Source organism: Eleutherodactylus coqui, chromosome 3, assembly GCF_035609145.1.
Source record: "Eleutherodactylus coqui strain aEleCoq1 chromosome 3, aEleCoq1.hap1, whole genome shotgun sequence".
NCBI classification, from domain to species: Eukaryota; Metazoa; Chordata; class Amphibia; order Anura; family Eleutherodactylidae; genus Eleutherodactylus; species Eleutherodactylus coqui.
The window spans coordinates 261,647,782-261,670,783 of record NC_089839.1 but is presented as its reverse complement, the minus strand read 5'-3'; the positions used below and the strand labels follow the sequence as shown (position 1 = coordinate 261,670,783).

The 23,002-nt window shown below is 43.3% G+C and overlaps 1 protein-coding gene across 1 annotated transcript in view; it reads left to right on the top strand.

Annotated features, from left to right (window-relative positions):
• ABCA4 (ATP binding cassette subfamily A member 4) overlaps positions 1-23,002 on the top strand; it is a 206,443-nt gene that overhangs the window by 165,311 nt on the left and 18,130 nt on the right. Inside the window, exons 31-45 of the mRNA XM_066597367.1 lie at positions 223-347; positions 3,074-3,172; positions 4,486-4,678; positions 6,529-6,623; positions 7,828-7,860; positions 9,232-9,337; positions 9,430-9,504; positions 11,593-11,762; positions 13,507-13,684; positions 15,841-15,956; positions 16,464-16,611; positions 17,912-18,035; positions 21,259-21,388; positions 22,588-22,708; positions 22,900-22,962. Of these exons, the coding sequence (XP_066453464.1) occupies positions 223-347; positions 3,074-3,172; positions 4,486-4,678; positions 6,529-6,623; positions 7,828-7,860; positions 9,232-9,337; positions 9,430-9,504; positions 11,593-11,762; positions 13,507-13,684; positions 15,841-15,956; positions 16,464-16,611; positions 17,912-18,035; positions 21,259-21,388; positions 22,588-22,708; positions 22,900-22,962 (1,776 nt within the window). The remainder of the gene's footprint in view (positions 1-222; positions 348-3,073; positions 3,173-4,485; positions 4,679-6,528; positions 6,624-7,827; positions 7,861-9,231; positions 9,338-9,429; positions 9,505-11,592; positions 11,763-13,506; positions 13,685-15,840; positions 15,957-16,463; positions 16,612-17,911; positions 18,036-21,258; positions 21,389-22,587; positions 22,709-22,899; positions 22,963-23,002) is intronic.

Below are 23,002 nucleotides of genomic sequence, written 5' to 3'. Positions count from 1 at the left end.
TGAGAGAACAGAGGTTCCAGTAGGCCATGTTTAGATTTGGCAAATTGTTGTAGATTTTCAGTGTGAGTTCCAAACCAAAAATCTGGTTACTGTTCATACGACAAAACATGTCAATGGGGTTTTCAAAACCGCTTGGACTTTAGGGCATGTCCGTGTGCATCGTGTTTCTCATTCTTCTGCACTTTAACCTTTTCTCTGACGCTCTGTTTTACCTTTCTGCAGATCGTGCTTCCTGCCAGCTTTGTGCTGCTCGCCCTAATCTTCACCCTCCTTGTTCCTCCTTTCGGTGAATACCCCAGTCTAACCCTCCATCCATGGATCTACGGACAACAGTTTATTTTCTTTAGGTCAGAGGAACCTGTGGAGCAGTAATGTTCCTACATTGTGTTCTAGAGCCAGGTGACATGGCATCTAAGAGTCGTATTCTGCCTCCCATGTTTCCACGCGTTGCCCAACAATCAATTTCTCTAGCAGTTAATTAGCTTGAGTTTCTAAATTGCTGCTCTGACATTAAAGCAGGTGCATCAAAAACAACTTTTAGCAGCTATCTGCAGGATAGCTAATAAGAGTCTGAGAACAGGGGCCCCATGTTCCTCTCTTCTCATCACTTGTTGCTGCACCCACACACAGTGATGTCAGATTGTATAGAGTTGCACGTCACCCTATTCATTTCAATGAGGCCTCTTTCACATGGCCGCAGGTGTTTTTATGTGCACCCACCGGCGCCGTAAAAACGAGTGATCAGGTGCACAAATCTAACGTTTGTACGCCCGTTCAGATGGCATGGGCACTGGCGCATGTATGCCGAGGCCACAATGCCGTTGCCTCCTCTTCCCTTGACCCTCACCAGCTCACCTCCTCTCTCCTTCCCTCCAGCTGTTTGCAATGGGATTGGGTGGGATGGGGTGGAGCTAAGCACCTGCCCCTTGTCCGCAGCCAGCAATGGCAGGGGGCAGAGCAGGGTGGAGCTTAGCTCTGCCCCCGTCCCGCCCCCTCCATTGCAAACAGCCGGAGGACAGAAGAGGGAGGGAGTTTAGCAGTTACGCTGCTACACTCTCTCCCACCTCCCTTCTCCGACCGCTGTCATTGGCTCCCATAGGAGCCCATGCAGTGGCCGACGTATTCCAGTCAGGAAGATGGTTACAAGACTATCTTTTCAGCCCGGCGCTATATTGGCCCGGCTGGGCGCTTTTACGCCATGGGAATGCAGCCATGTGATCTGATGCATTGGAATCCAATGCATCAGATCGTAGCATATATCGGCCGATATAAAACGGCGGCCGATATATGCTCGTGTGAAAGAGCCCTGAAGCTGACAGAAATAGTTGAGCACAAGCGCCCAGCTATCTCTAGCAGTCCCATTGAAGATGAATGGAGCAGCCATGTGCATGCTTGACCGCCGCTCCACTCAATCTCTTCCTCACTGTCGTAGGTGCAGTGAGCCCTCATTGAGGAGGATTGGGAGTAAAGGGATCCCTATTCTTGGGATTGGTGGGGGTCTCCCTGTAAGAGCACGCTAAGGGAGGTTTCAGACAACCGTATGCGCAATTGCGCACTCCATCGGTGCATAGTATTGTACTTTTTGAACACACAGGGTCTGTTCACATTCGTGCACAAACCCCCCCCCACCTTGATTTAAAAGGGTATTTAGCCTAATGAGGTCCAGATGCGTTCTTTTTTTCACAGAATTGTGCAGCGTATTGCGCACCTCCCATAGACTTCTAGGGGGCTTTCAGTGCTCAAATACTCAGGAAAATAGAGCAGGGACGATTTTTTTCACACGCGAGAAATACAGAAATGAGAACAAACCCATTGAGATGAATGGATTAAATGCTCTGCATATTGCGTATGCAAAATTTGCGTGCACAAATACGTCAGGAATAGCCATCCTGTATCAGTGTCAGGCCCTACGCACACGACCGTATAAATGTGGAGAATTTAGCCACGTACAAAAATTGGATTCCAATGTATTAATACACATGAATTCATCATTTTGCACTGGGAATAATCGCACATCGGCGACCGATTTTATACGGCATGTGAAAAAATAGGTCTTGCCCTATCTTTTGCTGAGATACGTTGGCGGCTCCCATAGGCAACTATCAGGCAAAAAAGGGAGGGGGAGGGAGTTTAGCTGTGTTCAACACTGGGAAAAGAAGACAACTGCCTCTATTTAACCAGTTGGAGTCATTCTGAGGCTTTCTGCCGACTGAGGGATTTCCGCGCTGCGGCGTATTTTTTTGCCAATACGTTGCAGCCGTCCCTGTGAATGGACGAGAAAAAGGTAATTTAGATCGAGAGTTGATCACGTCTATTCTTCATTCACGTGATTTTTAGCGTTGATCCGACGAGTGTAAAAACGCATACAGTCGGGTGGATAAGGCCTAAGGCCTCAGGTGTCATTTGTCAGCATCAAGAGTCAGATGCGCCATCAGGTATGCAGCAACCTGGCATTAGTCTAGATGTCCAGTATTTAGACTACATGGCCAGTTTGCAGAGAAGGTGAATAGCTGTTAGGTTTGGTTTATGCAGTAAGGCCTCATTCACACAAGGGTTTTTACGCAGCTATTGAGCTGCATAAAAAAGTCAGTCAAAATGGCGGCCATCTGAAGCATGGGATTCCACTGCGTTCATTCAGATGGGTGATGTTTAGCCGTGCAAAAGTGGCCAGCCAAAAAAGTAGTACATCTGCGGCTGAATTCGGTAGCCAATTTTACATGCGGCTGAAAAAGATAGATCTTGCCCCATCTTTTGACCGAAACATGCTGGCGACTCCATGGGAGTCTATGGGAGCTGTCAGAAAAGGGAGGGGGAGGGAGTGTAGCAGCAGCTAGCGCTGCTAAACACTGACAGGTGCCTCTAGTGAGGCATTTAAAAGTGATTACTGCTAGTTCTGCTGATTGGAGGGATTTCGGGGCTGTGGTGTATTTCCTTGCGGGCCGTGCAAATGGATGAAAACTTACAACTTGGTCGAGGCTATTTTTCATTTGTGTGATTCTCAGCGTTAGGGCTTATTTACACGAGCGTATATCGAGAGATAATTATAATTCATTCATTCATTCAATTACTCTAGCAATGAAAATCCAGGCAACGAGCAGATAGTGCCCATATCGAATGCATTCCTGAGCAGTCCCGGATTCGGAACTCGTTGTATGAAAGATCTAACCTTGGGGTAAGTAATAACTGGATACATAACGGTAGTGACTGTGGATGTAGCATCTGGCTGCTATGTCAGGGTCCTTTTAAACTAGCCGTTTCTTGTTTGAATGAGCGAATGAGTGAATGACATCATCGCTAAGGGCTCATTCACACAACCATGATTTCGGCAAGTATCACGCCACGATGCACGGCGCATGACACGCAGTGAATGGAGTCAATGTAAGGAAATAGACTTTCATTGATCCGTTCACATTAGCGTGTAAACACGCGCGAGAAATAGATCCCAGCATGCTCTATTTCTTGGTGTAGCACATAGCGTGAGCTCTATGCTATTGTATAGGCACGCATGCAAACGTTGTCCATATATAATACATTGCATGTGGGTGGTGATTAGAGATGAGCGAGCATACTCGCTAAGGGCAATTACTCGAGCGAGCATTGTCCTTAGCGACTACCTGCAAGATCAGAAGAAAAGATTCGGCTGCCGGCAGGGGGCAGGGAGCAGCGGGGGAGAGCAGGGGGAAACAGAGGGGAGATCTCTCTCTCCCTCTCTCCCCCCTGCTCCCCCTGCTCACTCCCGCAACTCACCGCTCACCCACGCCGCACCCGAACCTTTTCTCTTGAGCGGGCAGGTGCTCGCTAAGGACAATGCTCACTCAAGTAATTGCCCTTAGCGAGTATACTCGCTCATCTCTAGTGGTGATTCATACACAACTCTGCTATGAAATGGAGCGGGAAGTTTAGGAAAAAAAGATACGCGGTCATGCGCAGTGCACTGCCTGCCATACACGGTCTCTGCCGGCTCACATAAACCGGTAAAACGCTATGGGACTCCAATAGGGTTTTATGGATACAGTTCTGTGAATGAGCCATAACTCGTGTGCTCTCATTCAGCCTTATTGGTGATCATTTCCCTTTAAAGGCCCATTTAGACTTCATTATCTCTCAAAATTCGCTCAAAAGACATCTTTTGAGCGATAATCAATGCATGTAAATGTGCCCATCTTTCACGGTTTTGCCGAACGATGGATTTCAGATCAGCATGAAATCCGGCATTCAGCAGAAGAGCTGATAAGACGGGCCGCACGCTAAATGTTTAGCCCTGTTTCTGTCAACCAGCTTGTTGAGTCTTTCCATTACGCACCGGCAGTATTGTGAATGCAGCTCTGAGTTATAATATAGGGCCCTTACAATGTAAGAAATAGAATGTATTTAGAAATTGCCTTAACTTTCAAGCAGGTTAAGATATAAAGTCTTATGGAGAGATGATATATGATACTTATGATACTCACAAACTTCATTAATACGATATTTTTTATTTCATAGTAAAAAGTTTCCGTGTACAAATACATCAAGCGAGTGGATCATCCCAACTGTGTCTCCAAGTGTAACCAATATACTGCTAGGCCATGAGTGGACGCCTAGTAATCCATCCCCATCCTGTGCATGTAGTACAAACAATAAGCTGATAATGCTGCCAGAATGTCCCGAGGGGGCTGGAGGTCGCCCACCGCCACAGGTAAAGAATATCCTCCCCACACCTGTATACCTCTTATAGCTAGTAGTTTAATAGATTCGTATTAAAGCCTAATAAATAATAACCCCTTAATGACCGCCCATACACCTTATAATGGCAGCCATTAACACTTTCCAATCCACTGTCTGACCTCTGAAGACATTATGATTTAAGGCCGTACAGCTCCGATGTTGGAAGACATCCGTCGGGGTTCTCTTACTGTATATTGCCAGCCTCTCTGCTGTCAGAGCCTATCCAAAGTGTCACCTCATGCAGTACTGGCTTTAGCCAGCATATAGCGCCATTGTATAACAGCAGGAAAAGAGTAAGCCCCCTAGGAAAACCAGGATACAAATTGGATTGGAAAGGGATAAGGCGTTTCATTCTGATGCATACTCCTCTTTACAACCTGGCACGGTTCTTCTGTAACAGTATTGAATGTCACAAGGTTTGATTGTTTTTGGAATACACTACAAGTCCCACAGTGGGACAAATTTAAAAAGTTTTAAAAAAGCGTAAAAAACATAATTTTTGGGGGGGGCATTTATGTAATCGGACTGATCTGCAGAAATTATTTAACACCATATAAAAAAAAAAAAATGAATGAATAAATAGAAAACCATGCTAGAGTTGCAGATTTTGTTAATTTTGCCGCTAGAAAAATAAGCCTTCTCTCACACATATGCTTTTTACCGCGGTGTTTTGAATGCCGTGGTAATCGCGGTATAACACTCCCACTGATTTCAATGGGGTCTCACAAACATGCGCTCAATAGTGGCAGTACCGCCCTGATTTTTGAGCGCTGTCTGCTCTATTTTGCCCAGTTTAGCGCACCTCATCACTCATCATGATAATGGGGTACGCTAGTACGCCAAGATCGAAATCGCCTAAGGGCTTGACTCACATGAGAGTACATGTAAAACGCTGCATGTATAAGCGTTTTTCCACTGTGTGAGCCGGTGGTGTGCAGACATATTGCTGCATAGGTCAGCCGTCTTGCACTGCGCACGATAGCGATTTTTTATTACGTATAATGCGTGCATACGAAAGAACGCAGCATGCCATTGCGTATGTGCAGCATTTATTACGGGCCCATAGAGAACTGTAGGGCTCTATCGTGCATAATACGCGGTAAAAAAAACATGCTGTGTGCGTTTTATACGTAAAAAAACAAACGCTAGTGTGAGTGGGTCAGTGAAAATGAGTGTACATCGCACGCATAATATGTAATGAAACTTGTGTGAGCCTGCCCTTAAAAGTGATCAAAATCTTAAAAGTTTCCAAAAACGGGAATTCTGCAAAAAAAACAAGTATAGTAGAGCTCAATGGCAAAATATGGCTCTTGGAATGCGGCTGTACTTAAACAATTTTTTTTTTTTTTAAATGTCTTTTTAGTGTACAAAATAACAAAACATTAAAAAAACTGTGTAAACTTGGTGTTTCCGGGATCCTGCCGACCCAGAGAATGCCCTAAAAATGAAATATAATAAAAACAATGGCAGAATTTCTTTTTTTCCCCGCAATCCACCGCCGCAAAAAAGTTACCGTAAGTTATAGAACATATTACATGTACTCAAAAATGATGCCATAAAAACACGTCTCACAAAAAAACAAGCCCTCATACAGCTGTGTCAATGGGAAAATGTAAAAATGATGGCTGCAGGAATGTAACAATGAAAAACACTGACAAATCGGTTGGTTTTTAAGGCCATAAATCGGCCCGTCATTAAGGGGTTAATAATAACCATAGAATGTAATAATAATAACTCATGCTAACAAGAGGCCTCTATATGACATGGGTTGCGGTCAAATGAATCTAATATGTTTTTTATTGCATTTTCCTATCTTCTCAGAGGATCCAGCCGAGCTCGGAGATTCTCCAGGACCTCACAACGCGAAATATTTCAGATTTTCTCCTTAAAACATACCCCACTCTGATAAGAAGCAGGTACAGAAGTAAATCACACTGATGGATAAATGTGTTCAGCTCTGGCGCAGATGCCTAATAAATGACCCGGTTAGCAGTCTGATACACATAGTCCGCTCTGCAGTTACTAGGCACATTCCTCCTGGTGTGAAGCTGCACCATGAGTGAAGGAAATCAATCATTTACAATGTTGTACAAGTTGCCACATAAAGTTATCAAGAGTAAGAAGATTATTAGTAAACGTCTATTGGTCAGTTATGACATCACCGAGATTATACATGGACGGCTATAGTCTTATTTATGGGTGACCTTGGATACATTGTTTATAATCCCTTAGTTTATGATACTATCACTCAGGTAGTTTAGAAGTAACTCCTAAATGAAAAGGAGTTTAATACACATTAACACTGGTCTAAGTAAATATGTTGTGGGCTCACTGCCTGATTCCAAAGTTCTGTCTTCAAGTAGAAATGTCCAAAGACCAAAAAGTGTCCTAGTACTCCCTGTCTGCGTCTTCCATACATTTAGAGGGTCTGGTGGAGGTGAGGGATTTATAGAAGATGAGTGCAGCGTGCAAGTATGGTGACCCTCATGGATGTCACCGACGCGTCAAACCAAGACGCGATTATGTCCATTATGGACCAATGTATACATATATTATAACACCAAAATGAGGGAAATACAAATATAGAATGCTTTCCCTAATCATCTTCAGCTTGGCAGACCCTGCCTAAAAGCAGAGTGAGCATCCTTACAGGGCCGGCCCCACATCTCGAACCTAGAGGATCTAGCCTGTAAGTGGATGGAATATAGGGAAGGCTTTATATATAGCAGATGGAAATGGTAATAGGACTAGGCAGAGGAACATAACTGACAGGAGTCTGCTGCCACACCAAAGACTGGGATCAGGATTGAGGTGTCCAGTAAACCTTCGGATGGAGGGAACAAACAGGACATTAATCAGGGGTTGTGCCTTTTACTACTACGGTAATCTGTAATCAGAATACAGGCTGCAGTCCAAAGTAAATTATGTTTCTTTCCCACTTACTGGAGGATCTGTCAAGTGGTAGGAAATATCCAATAGGTTAATATACTGTAGGTTAAAAGATTTAAGATTTCTGGTATTTTTATGCATGTATTACACCTTTTCATCTACAAAGTTCATCCTACTATGTATATAACAGCAAATGTATAAACTTTCTATATATTGTTTTATTATTTCTAGCATGAAGAGCAAATATTGGGTGAATGAACAAAGGTGAGTGTCACACATATAGTAAACACCTCAAAAGCTCCAAATACCCTGATTTCTAGACCTGTGTAGAAAAAATGGTATGAGAGTGTTGCTTGTAGCTCCAGCCAGGGGCGTAACTATAGAGAGTGCAGGGGATGTGGTTGCTCCTGGGCCCAGGAGCCTTAGGGGGCCATAAGGCCTCTCTTCTCCATATAGGGAACCCAGTACTATGAATAAAGCATTATAGTTGGGGGCCCTGTTACAGATTTTGCATCGGGGCCCAGGAGCCTTAGGGGGCCCATAAGGCCTCTCTTCTCCATATAGGGAGCCCAGTACTATGAGTAAAGCATTATAGTTGGGGGCCCTGTTACAGGTTTTGCATTGGGGCCCGGGAGCTTCAAGTTATGCCTCTGGCTGCAGCATTACTGATCACAGTATTGTTGGGACTGCAAGGCAATGCTTCTCACAATCCCATAGAAGTTAAGGTTGTGCAAATATCTCACTTGTTCTAGATTTATATTTCTATTGAAGTGTGATGATATCGTGCCATGCAAATATTGCAGCCACCTGCACCCGATTCCTTGTGAAACTCCTATGGCTATTCACAGGGTACTCCTATGGCTATGTGTATTGTGCAACTTTAGGTAACAAAAGACCATGGGACAGATTTACAATTGAAATACTAACAGTTTTCTGGTATAAATTGCACCAGAAAACAGTCTTGAATGCTTTTTTACAACATTTATGCGTTTTACGCAATTTCAGATATTTTTTTCATCGCTGCATAAAAAGGGGTGTGGCCTATATGAAACATTGTGCAACAAAAATTGTGCCAAATTTATGCCAAAATTTTGATGCAAAATTTTGTTCATCTAAGCCAACTAATAGATGGTATAAAGTTCAACAAGACAATATAAAGATGAGCCCGATTTTTATCATCCAGCAGTCACTGTGATAAATCTGGCACAATTTAAGTCTATGTTTGCACTGTTTAGTTAATAGATAGTATTAGTAAATTTGCCCCACTGTCTGAAGTCACCGTGTTGCAAAGGCTGACATGAATTGTTGCATATTTTACAAAAACACATAATTCTAAAGTGAGTTACTATGTTACTTATGATCACAAGTATAGTATGGGCAGTACTGACCTCTAGTGGTCATTATGCAAAATGTACTCTGTAAAATAACACTTGTCCATACCTCACTTGTTTTAACTGAAGCAATATATGTAAAGTGGAATAAGGAGCATGGTACTTGACTGATGCATCCGTGCCATAAAAAGAGGGTTTTCCTATAATTCTGCTGCACTGATTTGGATAGTATAATAATGATTTCCCTTGTGCCCATAGAGTTCAATAAAGTGAATAATTCAATCTCTTTCCTCTATTCCTATAGATATGGGGGTATTTCTATTGGTGCAAAGCTTCCTGTTCTTCATGTGGAAGGAGAAGTGGTTGCAGAATTCTTCAGTCATCTGGGTCAAATGACTAATATATCAGCAGTGAGTAAGACATGAACTTATCTTGGGTGAGGACCGGAAAGGATAGAATCAAGTTCTTGACCATTTCCAATTCTGTCTTGTCTTCCTGACAGGGCCCTGTTACTAGAACCATATCGCGAGAACTGCAAGCCTTCTTAACGCATCTGGAAACAGAAAACAACGTCAAGGTACAACACAAGTTCACATGAGATGAGCTGATTATTGTAAAGAACATGGTCCTGCTCCTTAAGTGTGGGGCTCAGATAGACTACACTTCTTTAACCCTTTCCAATGCACTGTCTGACCTCTGAAGACATTATGATTTAAGGCTGTACAGCTTTGATGTTGAAAGACGTCCGTCAGGGTTCTTTTACTGTATATTGCCAGCCTCTCTGCTGTCGGAGCCTATCCAATGTGCCACCTCATGCAGTACTGGCTTAAGCCAGCATATAGCGCCATTGTATAATGGCTGAAAAAGAGTAAGCCCCCTAGGAAAACCAGGATACAAACTGGATTGGAAAGGGTTAATGGTGTATAATAGGAAATTTGGCACTAAAATATGCTTGAAAATCAGTTTTTTATTGATGTACCATGACTTCCTGGTTACTGCACCGGTCCAAGGTGACTTGACATGTCAGCTCCACACCATGTGATCTATCAGCCCAGTCAGCCTATCAGTTTCTCTGTAAGGGTATTTGAACCAATTCCCTTGTACAAAGCATGCCACTTATACTTCTGCTCAGCATTCAGTGTTCCTGAACTCCGTGGTTTTGTGCTCAGTTTCTCTATATTGTGTTCCGTAGTCTGTGACTTGGTATTTTGCAGTCAGTGTTCCTTGTTTATCTCAGACTAGGACTTGGCTTCTCTCCTGCAGCAGGGTCACATTTTTCGGAGTGGGTGCTCCACTTGATTGGCCTGTCTTGCTTGGGCGTTTTAGGTGATGCCTTGTCACCAATACCATAGTAACTTATCATAACCAGTTCTAGTCTCCTATATTTGACCATAGATATCTCATTAATCTGTCCTTAGGTCTGACCCAGTGCTTAGGTCCAGACTTTTTTGTGTTTGGTTGCACCAATAAGTTTAGTCATATGTGACAGGGCAATCAACATTCATTTTTTTAGTGATGTTTGGATCTGATAAGACCTTTATCAAACAATTGGATGGTTTGATAAAGGCCTTATCCTGTGCGACATGTGTCGCTATTCTCAGCACCTGTATATTTCTTTATATCAGTAGTAATCTAACTGTTTGATAAAGGTCTTATTGGTCAGCCATAGGTTTGGATGACTTTTTCGTAATGTGTATTAGGGACCTTAAATGGGTTGTCCAATTGTCGACCATTGATGACTGGCCTCAGGATAAGTGATCTGCGGGGGCCTGCTGCCCAGCGCCTGTGCCAATCAACTGTTTTCCAGATCCCTGGTGACAAACCCCTGCCAATCAACTAATGATCACATATCCTTAGTATAAGTCATCAATAGTTCACATCTGGACAATTCTTTTAAGACTCATGGCAATAGGCAATTTTTCAGTTTGCCCTTACATTTTACAAACCTGTTCAGATACTTCTGACCACACACTCAGGCAGTAATAGAAGTTTGCTGACTATATTTCCGATGGGCACAATCTTGCCCTGTTTAACCATATAACTGTGTAGCCAGAATGAATCTATAATTAATCATTATATTAGGTAACTATAAGGGCAGCCCAAATTTGGCAATAGACATGATATGGAAATCAGTAATCCGAAAGTACTTTATACATAGGCATTACAAATATATTGTATACAGTCCAGCACAGAGAAAGATGGCTGTCAACTGGGGAAAAAGTTGGAATCGTACATTAGCCTTATGTCAGCAATTGTTTTATGACATGATTGTTTTTAAACTTCATTACAGCTAATTTTGCCAGTATTCTTCTGTTCTCTACATGAGCTTCCATAGCTGTTCTTGTTGTCTTGTCATTGTGAAATATCTTATTTGGGTCTCGTTATGCAGTAATTTGGGAACAGGAGATTCACTCCATTACTAGGCAAATTGGTCTGTCAGGAATCCAGGAACAGTGGGTAACAATACACACGGGAGCCGCAGTAGCAGAGAGAACTTCAAAAACTGAATACAAAGGTTCCTAACTAGACATAATGTTGTTCAGTGCCGCCTGTTGTTAATTACATGTCAAGCAGAGCAGATGTTGCTTTGAAGGAGTTAATTGTAGTGTGAGACAATAATGATACATAGTATATTATCAGCACAACAATGTGTTCACTTCTCCAGGTTTGGTTTAACAACAAAGGCTGGCATTCTATGGTTATCTTCATCAATGTTGCCAACAATGCAATTCTCAGAGCCAACCTAGGTGAAGATAAAGACCCTGAAGAGTATGGCATCACTGCAATGAACCATCCACTCAACCTCACCAAGGACCAGCTGTCGGAGGTCACCGTGTAAGTACAGGGCAGGTGCTTGCTATCTAGCAATGGGCTGTACAAGGTGGCAGGGGCGTAACTATAGAGGATGCAGGGGATGCGGTTGCACCCGGGCCCAGGAGCCTTAGGGGGCCTATAAGGCCTCTCTTCTCCATATAGGGAGCCCAGTACTATGAGTAAAGCATTATAGTTGGGGACCCTGTTACAGGTTTTGCATCGGGGCCCGGGAGCTTCAAGTTACGCCTCTGCAAGGTGGTATATCATTTCCCATACTAATGCTCCTTTTAGCTGAACCTATTCTCATTGAACGAGCGAGTGACGTCACCGCTCACCCGTTCGCACTCATGCATCCTGTTTAGACAGGCAGATCATCGTTGAGAATCCTTCACTATGTATAACACTGAACAAGAAGTGAATGAGCCAACAATGGTTTTTAGTCCTGCTGAAACTGAGCGACAAACTAAAAGTGAACGATTCTCATTTGTCATTCGGTCATTGGCTTGTGTTTAAACTGAATGATTACCATTTACTTTCACGCATTCAGGGATACTATCTTTTCTCCTTAGGGAGAGTACCTAGAAGGTGAGTGAGGAGACTTATAAGGCCATTCATGCTCCTCTGGGTAATATGCAAATAAGGGAGATGGAACAATACCTCAGCAGCGCCACCTATTGGAAGGCAGCATTCTTGCAAGTCAATGTTAGACTCTTTATACAAGCCTTGTAACAATGACTAGGAATTGAAAACCATTTTAACTAATTTTTTTTACAATAATCTTTAAGTCTAAGCACAGCATTACTGAAGATCTACTTTGGGGTGGGATTTCAATTTTTAACATAAGATTCATTACTCGGTTTGCAAGGTATGCCATAGTATGCCAAGAGAAACTATTCCTACTCTAGTACGTCAAACACTGCAAATACCGCATATTAATAGGAAACTCAAAAAAAAAATGTTTGATGCATGTGGCAGAGAATATCCTATGCATTCTTATGACATTACTGCTACCTCAACGATCCCTCTTACATTGTTGAGCTTGTGTGCAGCCGCTCGTCCAAGGTAACCCTTCACATGCAGTATTTATAGTTCTGGTGTTAATGTATGTTCCAGTGGCCTATGAGACCTCCTGAGAGAGTGTTTCGGCAGACGATGTGTGATGCCTTCACAACTTGTACAAGGCTTTGCTGTACACGTTCTGTCAGTCTATACGGTCTCCACAAATATGGCTGCTCTGCACCATCCAGATGTTTTCCATTTCTGAATAACTTTGCCAACAGTGGACTTTGGAAGGTCCAAAAGTGCTGCAATGTCCTGTACCGATTGGTGGCTCAGGTGACATCCGACCACCAGACCCCGTTGGAAGTCTGTCTACTCTATACTTCATGCCATTCTGATGGCTTCTGTACTGAGATATGGCTGTATGATCCTCTCCTTTATACCCGATGCTCATGCATCCGATTTGCATATCCCCTTCACCTGACAGCACACGATTGGCTGGGGACCCAATATTTTTATCAACATGGTGTATATGCTATGTCCAATTATAGCCATAGCAATGGCAAGACAGATTTGCTCAACAAGTAATCTTTATGACCAGATCAGAAGAATCAGCCTGTTAAATCCTCTCCCCGGGTCATTTTAGTTCATCCTTTATATACAAGTCATATATAAATCCCATTATTGTTACACTGTGTCTACTAATATCAGTTTAAATATACTTTTGGATGATATATGTTAATTGGAATACCTATTTCCTTTCCAGACTAACCACTTCGGTTGACGTTGTGGTCGCAATTTGTGTGATATTCGCAATGTCCTTCATCCCAGCAAGCTTTGTGTTGTACTTGATTCAAGAAAGGGTTTCCAATGCCAAGCACCTCCAGTTTGTCAGTGGGGTGACCCCAGGAGTTTACTGGCTCACAAATTTCGCTTGGGATATAGTAAGTGAAATACATTTTCCTTTTTATTTCTCACAGAGAATTGTGGTTTCAACTAATTGCCTGCCTTCTGTAGTAGTGCAGTACACAGAAGGGCCTGTAGAGGGCCAGAGACAGGACTTCTGTTGCGAGGGTTAACCAAGGGGTGGAGCAGGAACCAGATAAAAGCCAGTTCCTGCCAAAGAGAGGGAGAACCAGCGCAGCAGAGTGAGGTGCTGCAGGCTGGTGGCCTGGAAAGGCAAGAGGTTGACAGGGTGACGCCCCTAACCTCAACACCTGAGAGAGAGAGGGCCAGCGCAGCAGAGGAAGGTGCTGCCAGCTGGTGGCCTGAAAAGGCAAAGAGTCCGACAGGGATGACGCCCCTGGACTCCCACCCAAGTTTGGGTGCTAATGGACATTAACGTGATTTACTGTGCTGTGACGTGTGCTGGCCGGAGCCAGATAAAGATATACGCTGTTCCTGAGCCGTGTTTTCCCGTGGGGTGCGCCCTTCCTGGTACTAGAGGTCAGCGATCCCGAGGCAAGAGAAACCCCCCTTGCTACACTTCATAAAAAAGTGTTGATTGTAGCATTGTCACTTCTGCATCTCTTATAGCATTCTCCGTTCCAGCCACTTACAGCTCAGCCCTCCCATCATATTGAACCTTGTGTAATTTTAATTAATTGGCAGTATATAATAACCAGTAATTAGAGGCTTTCCCATAGAAGAAAGTGATGGCATACCATAAGGATATACTATCATTTTTTGATCAATGCGAGTCTATCAGAACTCTTACCCATCCACAGTCACACTCTTGGTCACTAACTACATCATAGTCCCAGGGGACCTTGTCTTAAGATCAGTGGGGGTCCCAAAGTGCAGGCCAATTGTAATATTATGGCATTTCGCAGCAGATGTATACTCAGTAGAAGGGGAAACCATAGTAAATCAAAGGAGGACTCAATCTTTATACTGGCTATTGTCCTCATGTTAAATAGGCAATCTGAGCTCTGGGACCAGCAGTGTCATTCGAAGCTCCTAGATCCCAATACAGAATCTGTAACAGGGCAGCCGCCCTCTAAATGCTAGTGTCTTCTTATGTGGCAGAGCAACCTTTGTGCACTAAGACCGGTGTGCCCCTGTTACCACTGCACCCACTAAAGATATACCTGTGTTGGGGCACCAGGTCCTCCTCTCTGTGGAAGCCATAAGAAAAGTGCACATCAAAGGTCCCCACAGAAGTCTATAGGAGGTGCACAAATGCGCAATACACTGCTCAGTTCCTTGAAGGAAAGAACACATTTGGACCTCATTAGGCAAAATGGCCTTTAAAGGCCTTAAATAGATGGGCGTGCTTGTGTTCCATTTTGCAGCTGTGAAAATTACGCCTGCAATACAGACCGAAATTAAATCATTCATTTCTATGGTTTCGTTTCCACTATTGAGATTCTCACGCATTAATACTACACACGAGAAAAGATCACATGCTATAGTAGAATTGTTAGGGCGGCCATACACAGTAGATAAAAGTAGGTTACTAATTGAACAATCATTGGAAGAACGGTCGCCTGGTGAACATTCATCTCACATACTCAGAAATACAAGTTTTAGTCCATATTGGCCGCCGCAGTTCTTTAACCTTTTCCAATCCACTGTCTGACATCTAAAGACATTCTAATTGAAGGCTGTACAGCTAGCTCTGATGTCGGAAGACGTCCGGCAGGGTATTCTTACTGTAGATTACTGGCCGCTCTGTTGTCGGGGGCCTCTCCAGCATGTCATATACTGCAGTACTGGCTCTAGCCAGCAGATGGCGCCATTGTATAACGGCAGAAAGAGAAAGCCCCTTTGGAAACACTGAATCCAAAATTGGATTGCAGAGGGTTAAATTAGCCATACATGTTCAATGACCTCGGGTGACGGATGAGCAATCTTTTTGGAAATACTCTTCCATCGAAGGATAGTTTTCAGGTAAAGGATCTTTCGTCCAACAAAAATTTCAAACGTGTCCGACGTCTTTCCAGACAGTGAATATCTGTATATCTGTCATCGGTCGCAGAAACAATTATTCACTATTTAATTTCACCTGAAAAATTAACGTTTTGGTTGAAATTGTTCATTTTCACTAACTTTCGTTTATTGTTTCTGGACACCTTGACTTCCATTCTTCTCTTCACAGGCGAACTATGCTGTAAGTGTTGTTATGGTGGTGTTAATATTCATTGGGTTTGAGAAGAAAGCGTATACTTCCAGCACTAACCTACCAGCGCTCATCGCTCTGCTCTTCTTCTACGGGTAAGTCAAACTGGAATACAAGACAGCTTATAGGTATTGATGGAGGATTCTAGATTTATGACAATACCACTTAGGCTGGACTCACACTTCGTTTTTAGCCTCCCTTTAACTTCAGCAGACTACTAATGTATGTGTTAAACAAAGGATGCCTAACATTCACCCACAAACTAATTTGGGATCCGTTTACAAGCTTCTTCACGTGACTGGACTTGAATATCAGACTTTTCTAAAAATCTAAATCTTTAGGATTTGCGTACTATTTGAGAGTTGCTGTTTGAGAAAACTAACCACTAGATGGAGCTCTGTTGCGCAGTCCTGCGATCTGTGCTTCTTTCTACGAAGTGCTTGTAATGTAACTAATTTGGATTAGCATTGGAAAATGTTTGCTAGAATTTTTTGGGTGAGATTACTGTTTTATGTGATATTAATAATGAAATATTCCAAAGTATTTTAATAGAAGTAATCCCATATTCTAGTGTATTTCCTGTAACATATTTGTATTTGCAGATGGGCGGTCATCCCTATGATGTATCCTGCATCGTATCTCTTCAGTGTGCCAAGCACAGCCTATGTCGCTTTATCGTGTATGAATCTGTTCATTGGCATAAACAGCAGCGCTATTACCTTCATTCTGGATCTTTTTGAGAATAACAGGGCAAGTAAAGCAATATTTCCTAATTATCATTCAAAGGAGCCTGTTGCCAAGAAAATGCAGTCCATTCTGCAGGCGGTATGTTCTAGAACATGAGGGGCTGAGCAGATTGATGTATAGTTTAGTGGGAAACTATTCCATATAACTTGCACTATATTCATTTAAAGGTCCAGTGGGCGGTCCTTCAATCACTGATAGGACCGCCCACTGGACCTCTAACTCCGAATGAGTAGACTTTAAACCACTAAGCTATATATCAATCTGCTCAGCCCCTCTTGCTCTATAACGTTCTGCATTTTCTTGGTGACAAGTCCCCTTCAAGATCATTAAATAAATTAGTCAATACAAGGTCTTAGAAGCTTTTTACCCACTTATTTACAGAATAGTTAGTTTTCTTTATTTTTTATTGTTAGGCATAAACATTATATACACACTACGGCTTTATTCATACAAGCGTTTTTACGCGGCTATGTAGTCGCGTTTTCACGCCCGGACTGAAAATCGCAACCTTCTGAGGCATTGGATTCAAATGCTTTCGTTCACAAGGGTGATTTTGCGCCGGAAACAATACCTCGGCATGGAAAAATAGCAAATACGCTGCAAATACGCTGCCAATTCTAGTTCTGGTTCTATCTTTCGACCGATATATGCTGGCAGCTCCCATAGGCTCCTATGGGAGTTGGAAAAACAGGGAGGGAGGGGGAGTTTTAGCAGCCTTCAACACAGGAAATAGCTTACAGGTGCCTTTATTTAGGCATTTGAAGTCATTCCAACGTTTAATGCCGAGCGAGGGATTTCTGCGTGAATGGACGAGAAAACGCTAATTAAGCTCGAGACTTGATTGCGTTATTTCTTCATTCACCGCAAAAACGCATACACTCGTGTGAAGGAGCCCTAAATAAGTTCCTATGACCATGTTCTGCACGGATATGGCTATTGCTCCAATCGTTAACGAAAGGAGAGGTTATCAGTGCAGTACCCCTTTTATTACGAGCACATTAGATGACATCCAATGAGTGGGTCTCATTTAATGATAGTTTCATGAACTCATATCGTCAGATTCATATACAAAGTAGGATTGTCTCATCTTTAGGTAGCGATAGCCTATTCTGAAAGGGAATTGTAACATTCTCCAGATGTAGAAGATAGCCATGTACAGAGAGGCTGTTTCGGGGTTTTTGCCCCTTATCACTGTACAGTAGGTTTCTGGCCGGTTGGGTGAGCCGCCTATGACGTGGGTCAGCAACATTGTATTGTGATTTTTTTGACTTGTTTTAATGTATTTTTCTTTGATTCCTTTTAGTCTTTATTAAAGTTCAATGAGAAGCTAAAAGATATTCTCTTAATCTTCCCACACTTCTGCCTGGGGCGAGGACTCATCGATTTGGCGATGAATCAAGCAGTGACTGATGTGTATGCCCGCTTTGGTAAATGCATGGATATTCCCTTAGGGTTGGCTCCTCTAGATTTATGGATGATCCCAAGAAGTTCACAATTAATTCTTCCTTGTTGTAAAAAAGTAACTTTTTAGTGTAAGGAGAAGATAGCCATGTATAGAGTTATTGTGAATTGTATCATGTGCTGTCTGTACGGGGGGCCATACCCATGATGGGTGATTAGCCAAAGTATCAGGTCTTTATGGTGAGATAGATGTAGAACGTATTTACCAGAAAACACAAAAGGCCAATTTAGACATAACGATTCTCGCTCAAAGCCGTCTTTTGAGTGAGAATCATTGGGTCGTACTGCACGGTCATCAGGCAGTTTTCGTTAACGAGTCGTTCATTATTCTCTTTCAGCAAGCTGAAAGAGAACAATGAACCTTATCAGGACCGCGCACTGAGTTCTCAGCGGGATACCGCTGATACTATTGTTTTAGCTAGTATCCGGCTCGGAGAACACAGCCGTACTATGAAAATGACAGCACTTCAGCTGTGTTCTGCACACCCTGCTCGGAGCGCTCAGCTGTATACCAGCTGCGCTCCAAGAACAAAGCAGCTGTATACAGAAGACAAGCTGCCCCGCTTGTCTTCTGCATACCCACCGCTTGGAGCGCTCAGCTGTATGCAGAAGACAGCAGTCCCGCTTATCTTCTGCATACAGCGTGACATTAATTTACACACTTATGCAAAGTGAACGCTCAAAACTGTCACTCAAACTATTGTTTGAGCGGATTCTGAGCGATCAACTTGCCGTGAAAATGCACACGACGATTATCGCTTAAAAGATGTCTTTTGAGCGAGAATCATTGTGTCTAAATGGGCCTTTACTTTTTTTTACCCTATCATGTTTGTTGAGCTACCACTACCAGCAACACAACCAGGAGACATCTACTGTATAAAGTACCTCTACACGGCACGACTACCAGCCAAAACAATAATTGTTCGAAAGAGTGAATTCGAATGATAGTCGTTCAGTGTAAGCCCGGCCACCAATAGGGTGATGAGCGATAAGTCGCCAGTCGTTTCATCTCAGCTTACTGGAGAAAAAAAAACAGTCGCTGGTTGATCAAAGGTCGTCTGGTGTAAAGTCATAGTCATCCGTATTTGAAGGACTTGCGAATGACTTTGCATTGAGATCCTATCTATGACTTTGTACTCTTCAATGACTTTTCTGAGCGCCTATCTGAACAATAGTTGGCCCGTGCCCACACTGTTCTAGCACACACCTAGACACACACTTGTCAGTCATAATCAGAGCTGTTGTACTGAAGCCCCCATAGAAGGGACAACAACGCCTCCATATTAGAATGACTATTTTTATAATGGTACATAATATCTAGTGCCATATCTAATACATATATGTATATGCCGTAACATTTCTATGTCGGTTTGTAGTTGGATAACCACAAGACATGCTACAGCATTTACATATGTGGTCCAATAGAGGGGGACTTGACACCTAATTGGGGGTGGGGGCTCAGGAAGAACAATGTTACGCCTCCCATTCACCAGTGTAGTGGAAGGCGGCTCTTTCTACACTCACAGTCGGCGCCTACTTCGAAGACTTGTACATGAATGTATAGCATGATGTGGGTGGGACCATGGGTGTGGGAGGAGCCATCTCATCCAAACTCACTCCACTGTGCCCTGTACTGAGCAGTGTAACAGAGAGCGGCTCCATTGTCCTGGGACAAGAACTCTGCCATCACGTGGGTGCATTTTCTATCATAGTCACTGTAACGGGCTACCAGTGGTAACACAGATATAGAGCCATACAGTTCCCATTTACTGTGTATTATTTATGTATTGCATAGATAATACACAGGAGAGGAGAACTTTATCTAAAGCCCCATTTACATGGGACAAGCTGTGGGGAAAACGATGCCCGACAGTGCGTCGCAGTGAAGCTCACTCCTATACTGTTACACAGAAGTAAGTATCGCTGGCATCGCTGAAAGCACTTCTAGCATTGAGGCGAAGCGACCAGGGAGCGTTCTCACTCCGCCGCCTCCATTCACAGTAAGCAGACAGTCGCTCAGAACTGAACAACTGCTGTCTACACTGAACAACTAGTTGGGACGACTATTTACACGGGATGACTATTGTTAAAATTCCCGCGGGAGTGCCAGTATTTGGGCAACTCTGAACAATAATGGTCCCCTGTAAAAGGGCCGTAGGACCAGTGTTCTATACGCCAGTCTTAGATAAGTGACGACAGCACAAGCCTCTTATTACATTTGGCGAATCTTCGACCAGCCGTGTGCCACTTTCTGAAATCTATAGCAAGTAAGACCTGCCATAGGTTTGCACTATAATTTATGTCAGTTTCTGGCATACATCATAGTGACTATGACGGCCACAGTCAGCCACAACGCCTTCCTCCAGGACCTGCCTACTTTTTACAAAAGTGATGTGGGTAGCAAAAAAGCTGAAAAGTCGCAGATTTGTGCAAGTGGGACAAAGGTCTGTGACTTTAATACCAGAAATCTAGTGTACATGTGTTTAGGACCCCCACCTCCATCCCCCAGGCTTCCTACTTCTACATTTCCCATACAATGTCCTTCAGTACTTACATACAGTAAAGCCAGACTTTCCCACACAGAGTCCTTTCTTGCCTATTTTGCCATGGTGCATCCACATAGAGCCAAATTGTGCCATCAAAGTGCCATACTTTGCCAACACAGATCCAAAGAATGCCCACATAGTACCAGTGCCTCAAGAGTACTATACTTCGCCCACATAGGGCCGAATAGTGACCACATCATGTAAAATAGTGCTTAGAAACTGACATACACATGGATCATAGTGCATACTGAGTGTCTACAGCCGCCACAATCATGAGAGGGCATACACCACTTACCTCAGTCCACCCGCGCTGACTGACCTCTCCTGCATTGTGCATGGACAGTTCACTATTCAGCACTGCTGTACACAAATTGTTACCATTCACATCACAGTTAGACCGCCCCCTGCTGGCTTCAACCAGTAGAAGTGGTAATGTCTTACTGATAGAACTAGTTTTACTCTATTGGCTTGTAAGTAGCTCTAGCTGCCCGACCCTTTGAAACTCCCGATTGGGGCAATTATATCCAAAGTGCCCGCTGTGTTCTGTTGTTCACCCGTATGGAACTTTTTGTTCATGTTTCTAAGAGTAAATGTATTATTTCTATTAACCCCCTAAATGTATCTGTAATGTTGTTTGGTTCAGGCGAAGAGCATATAACAAACCCCTTTCAGTGGGAGTTCTTGGGAAGAAATATCTTTGCGATGGCCGTTGAAGGAGTTGTATATTTTGCCCTGAATCTCCTCATTCAAAACCGGTTCTTTCTCAGCACTTGGTGAGTTATTAACTATAACATCAAGAGATAAGACTGTCAATGCTTCATAGTACACTGAAATACTCAAGTAAGTACTCAAGAGTTACCAGACTAATGATTGGTCCAGTACATTATATAGGTTTTTAGCCTTTAAGCAAGGGTATAGCCATAGGGAATGCAGAGGTAGCAGTTGCTACCCGGCCCCCGAGTCTTAGGGGGCCAAAAGGCCTCTCTATCCTATAAGAAAGCACCAGTATTATAAATGGCACATGGATGGTTGGGGGGGGCATATTACGGATTTTGCATTGAGGCCCCCTACAGTTAGCCTCTGCCTAATCTTTTAAGATTCTACCAATGCCCCCGTCTGCTAGTGGTACATCGATGGGCTTGTTAAGAGACCTAGCAATGCAGAGAAAAGTTGTGGAAAGTCCCCATGCTTTTTTTGCAACCGGGCCCACGAGTCTTTAGCTATGCCTCTACCTGTAAGCGACTCCATAAAAGTCTTCTTAGTCTCAACAGCAAGTTGTGCAAAGGACAGAGAGTAATCGGAGGTCCAAGTCAGTCTGAAATTAACCTCCTGTCTCATTAATAGTACAGGCTGCTGACCTCTCCATCCCTCATGCTTTATACTACAGCCCTGCTTGTTCATATTGGCTGCTGTGTATAAACACAAGCTCCGCTCATATGAGAAACTTTATACATGTTGGGAAGATTTCCATTACAATAAGGATAGAATAATAATTATTAGAAGCATCAAGCAACTAAACCAACAGTGATAATAAGATTACCAGCTGATATGTAACTGTGCAGAATGGTAAGAGGGAGCGTGACATTCTACCTTAAACTGGCCATGTGCCTTGGAGAAAGAGCAGCCAGGTGATCACAGCAAACCTTGCACACAGATATGATGACCTCTAAGTGCTGGATAGGTATAAGGCAGGGGCGTAACTATAGAGGATGCAGGGGATGCGGTTGCACCCGGGCCCAGGAGCCTTGGGGGGCCCATAAGGCCTCTCTTCTCCGTATAGGAAGCCCAGTACTATGAATAGAGCATTATAGTTGGGGGCCCCATTCCAGGTTTTGCATTGGGGCCCAGGAGCTTCAAGTTACGCCTCTGGTATAATGTCCTAGGACATGTACTGTTGGTGTCCCATCGACCATCAGTGAAGTTCTTACATAAGAAATCCTAATTTTTGTGTTGATTTTCTTGTGAACTGCAGGAGTGCAGAACCTCCGAAAAATCACATCGAAGGAGAAGATGAAGATGTTGCACAAGAGAGACAAAGAGTGATGAAAGGTGGAGGGAAGAACGATATATTACGACTAAAGGAATTAACAAAGGTATGGTGGCCCTCAGGCCCTTGGGCAAGCCTAACAGTATGTAGCCCAGTCTGACCCTATAAGTAATGATGGACATCTGGGAAAATGTGTAGATTCTAAACGAAGCAGAAACTTCTGCTAAAAGTAATTGGAATAATGAGAAATGTTTGCATAATTTACTGATCTCAAACTTTCTCTCCTGTTTGCTCTAGGTTTATGCTGGTAAACATACCCCTTCAGTGGACAAGCTGTGCGTTGGGGTGCGGCCCGGAGAGGTACGTTCAGGGGTATCTTATTGTATTCTGTTGTTGACAT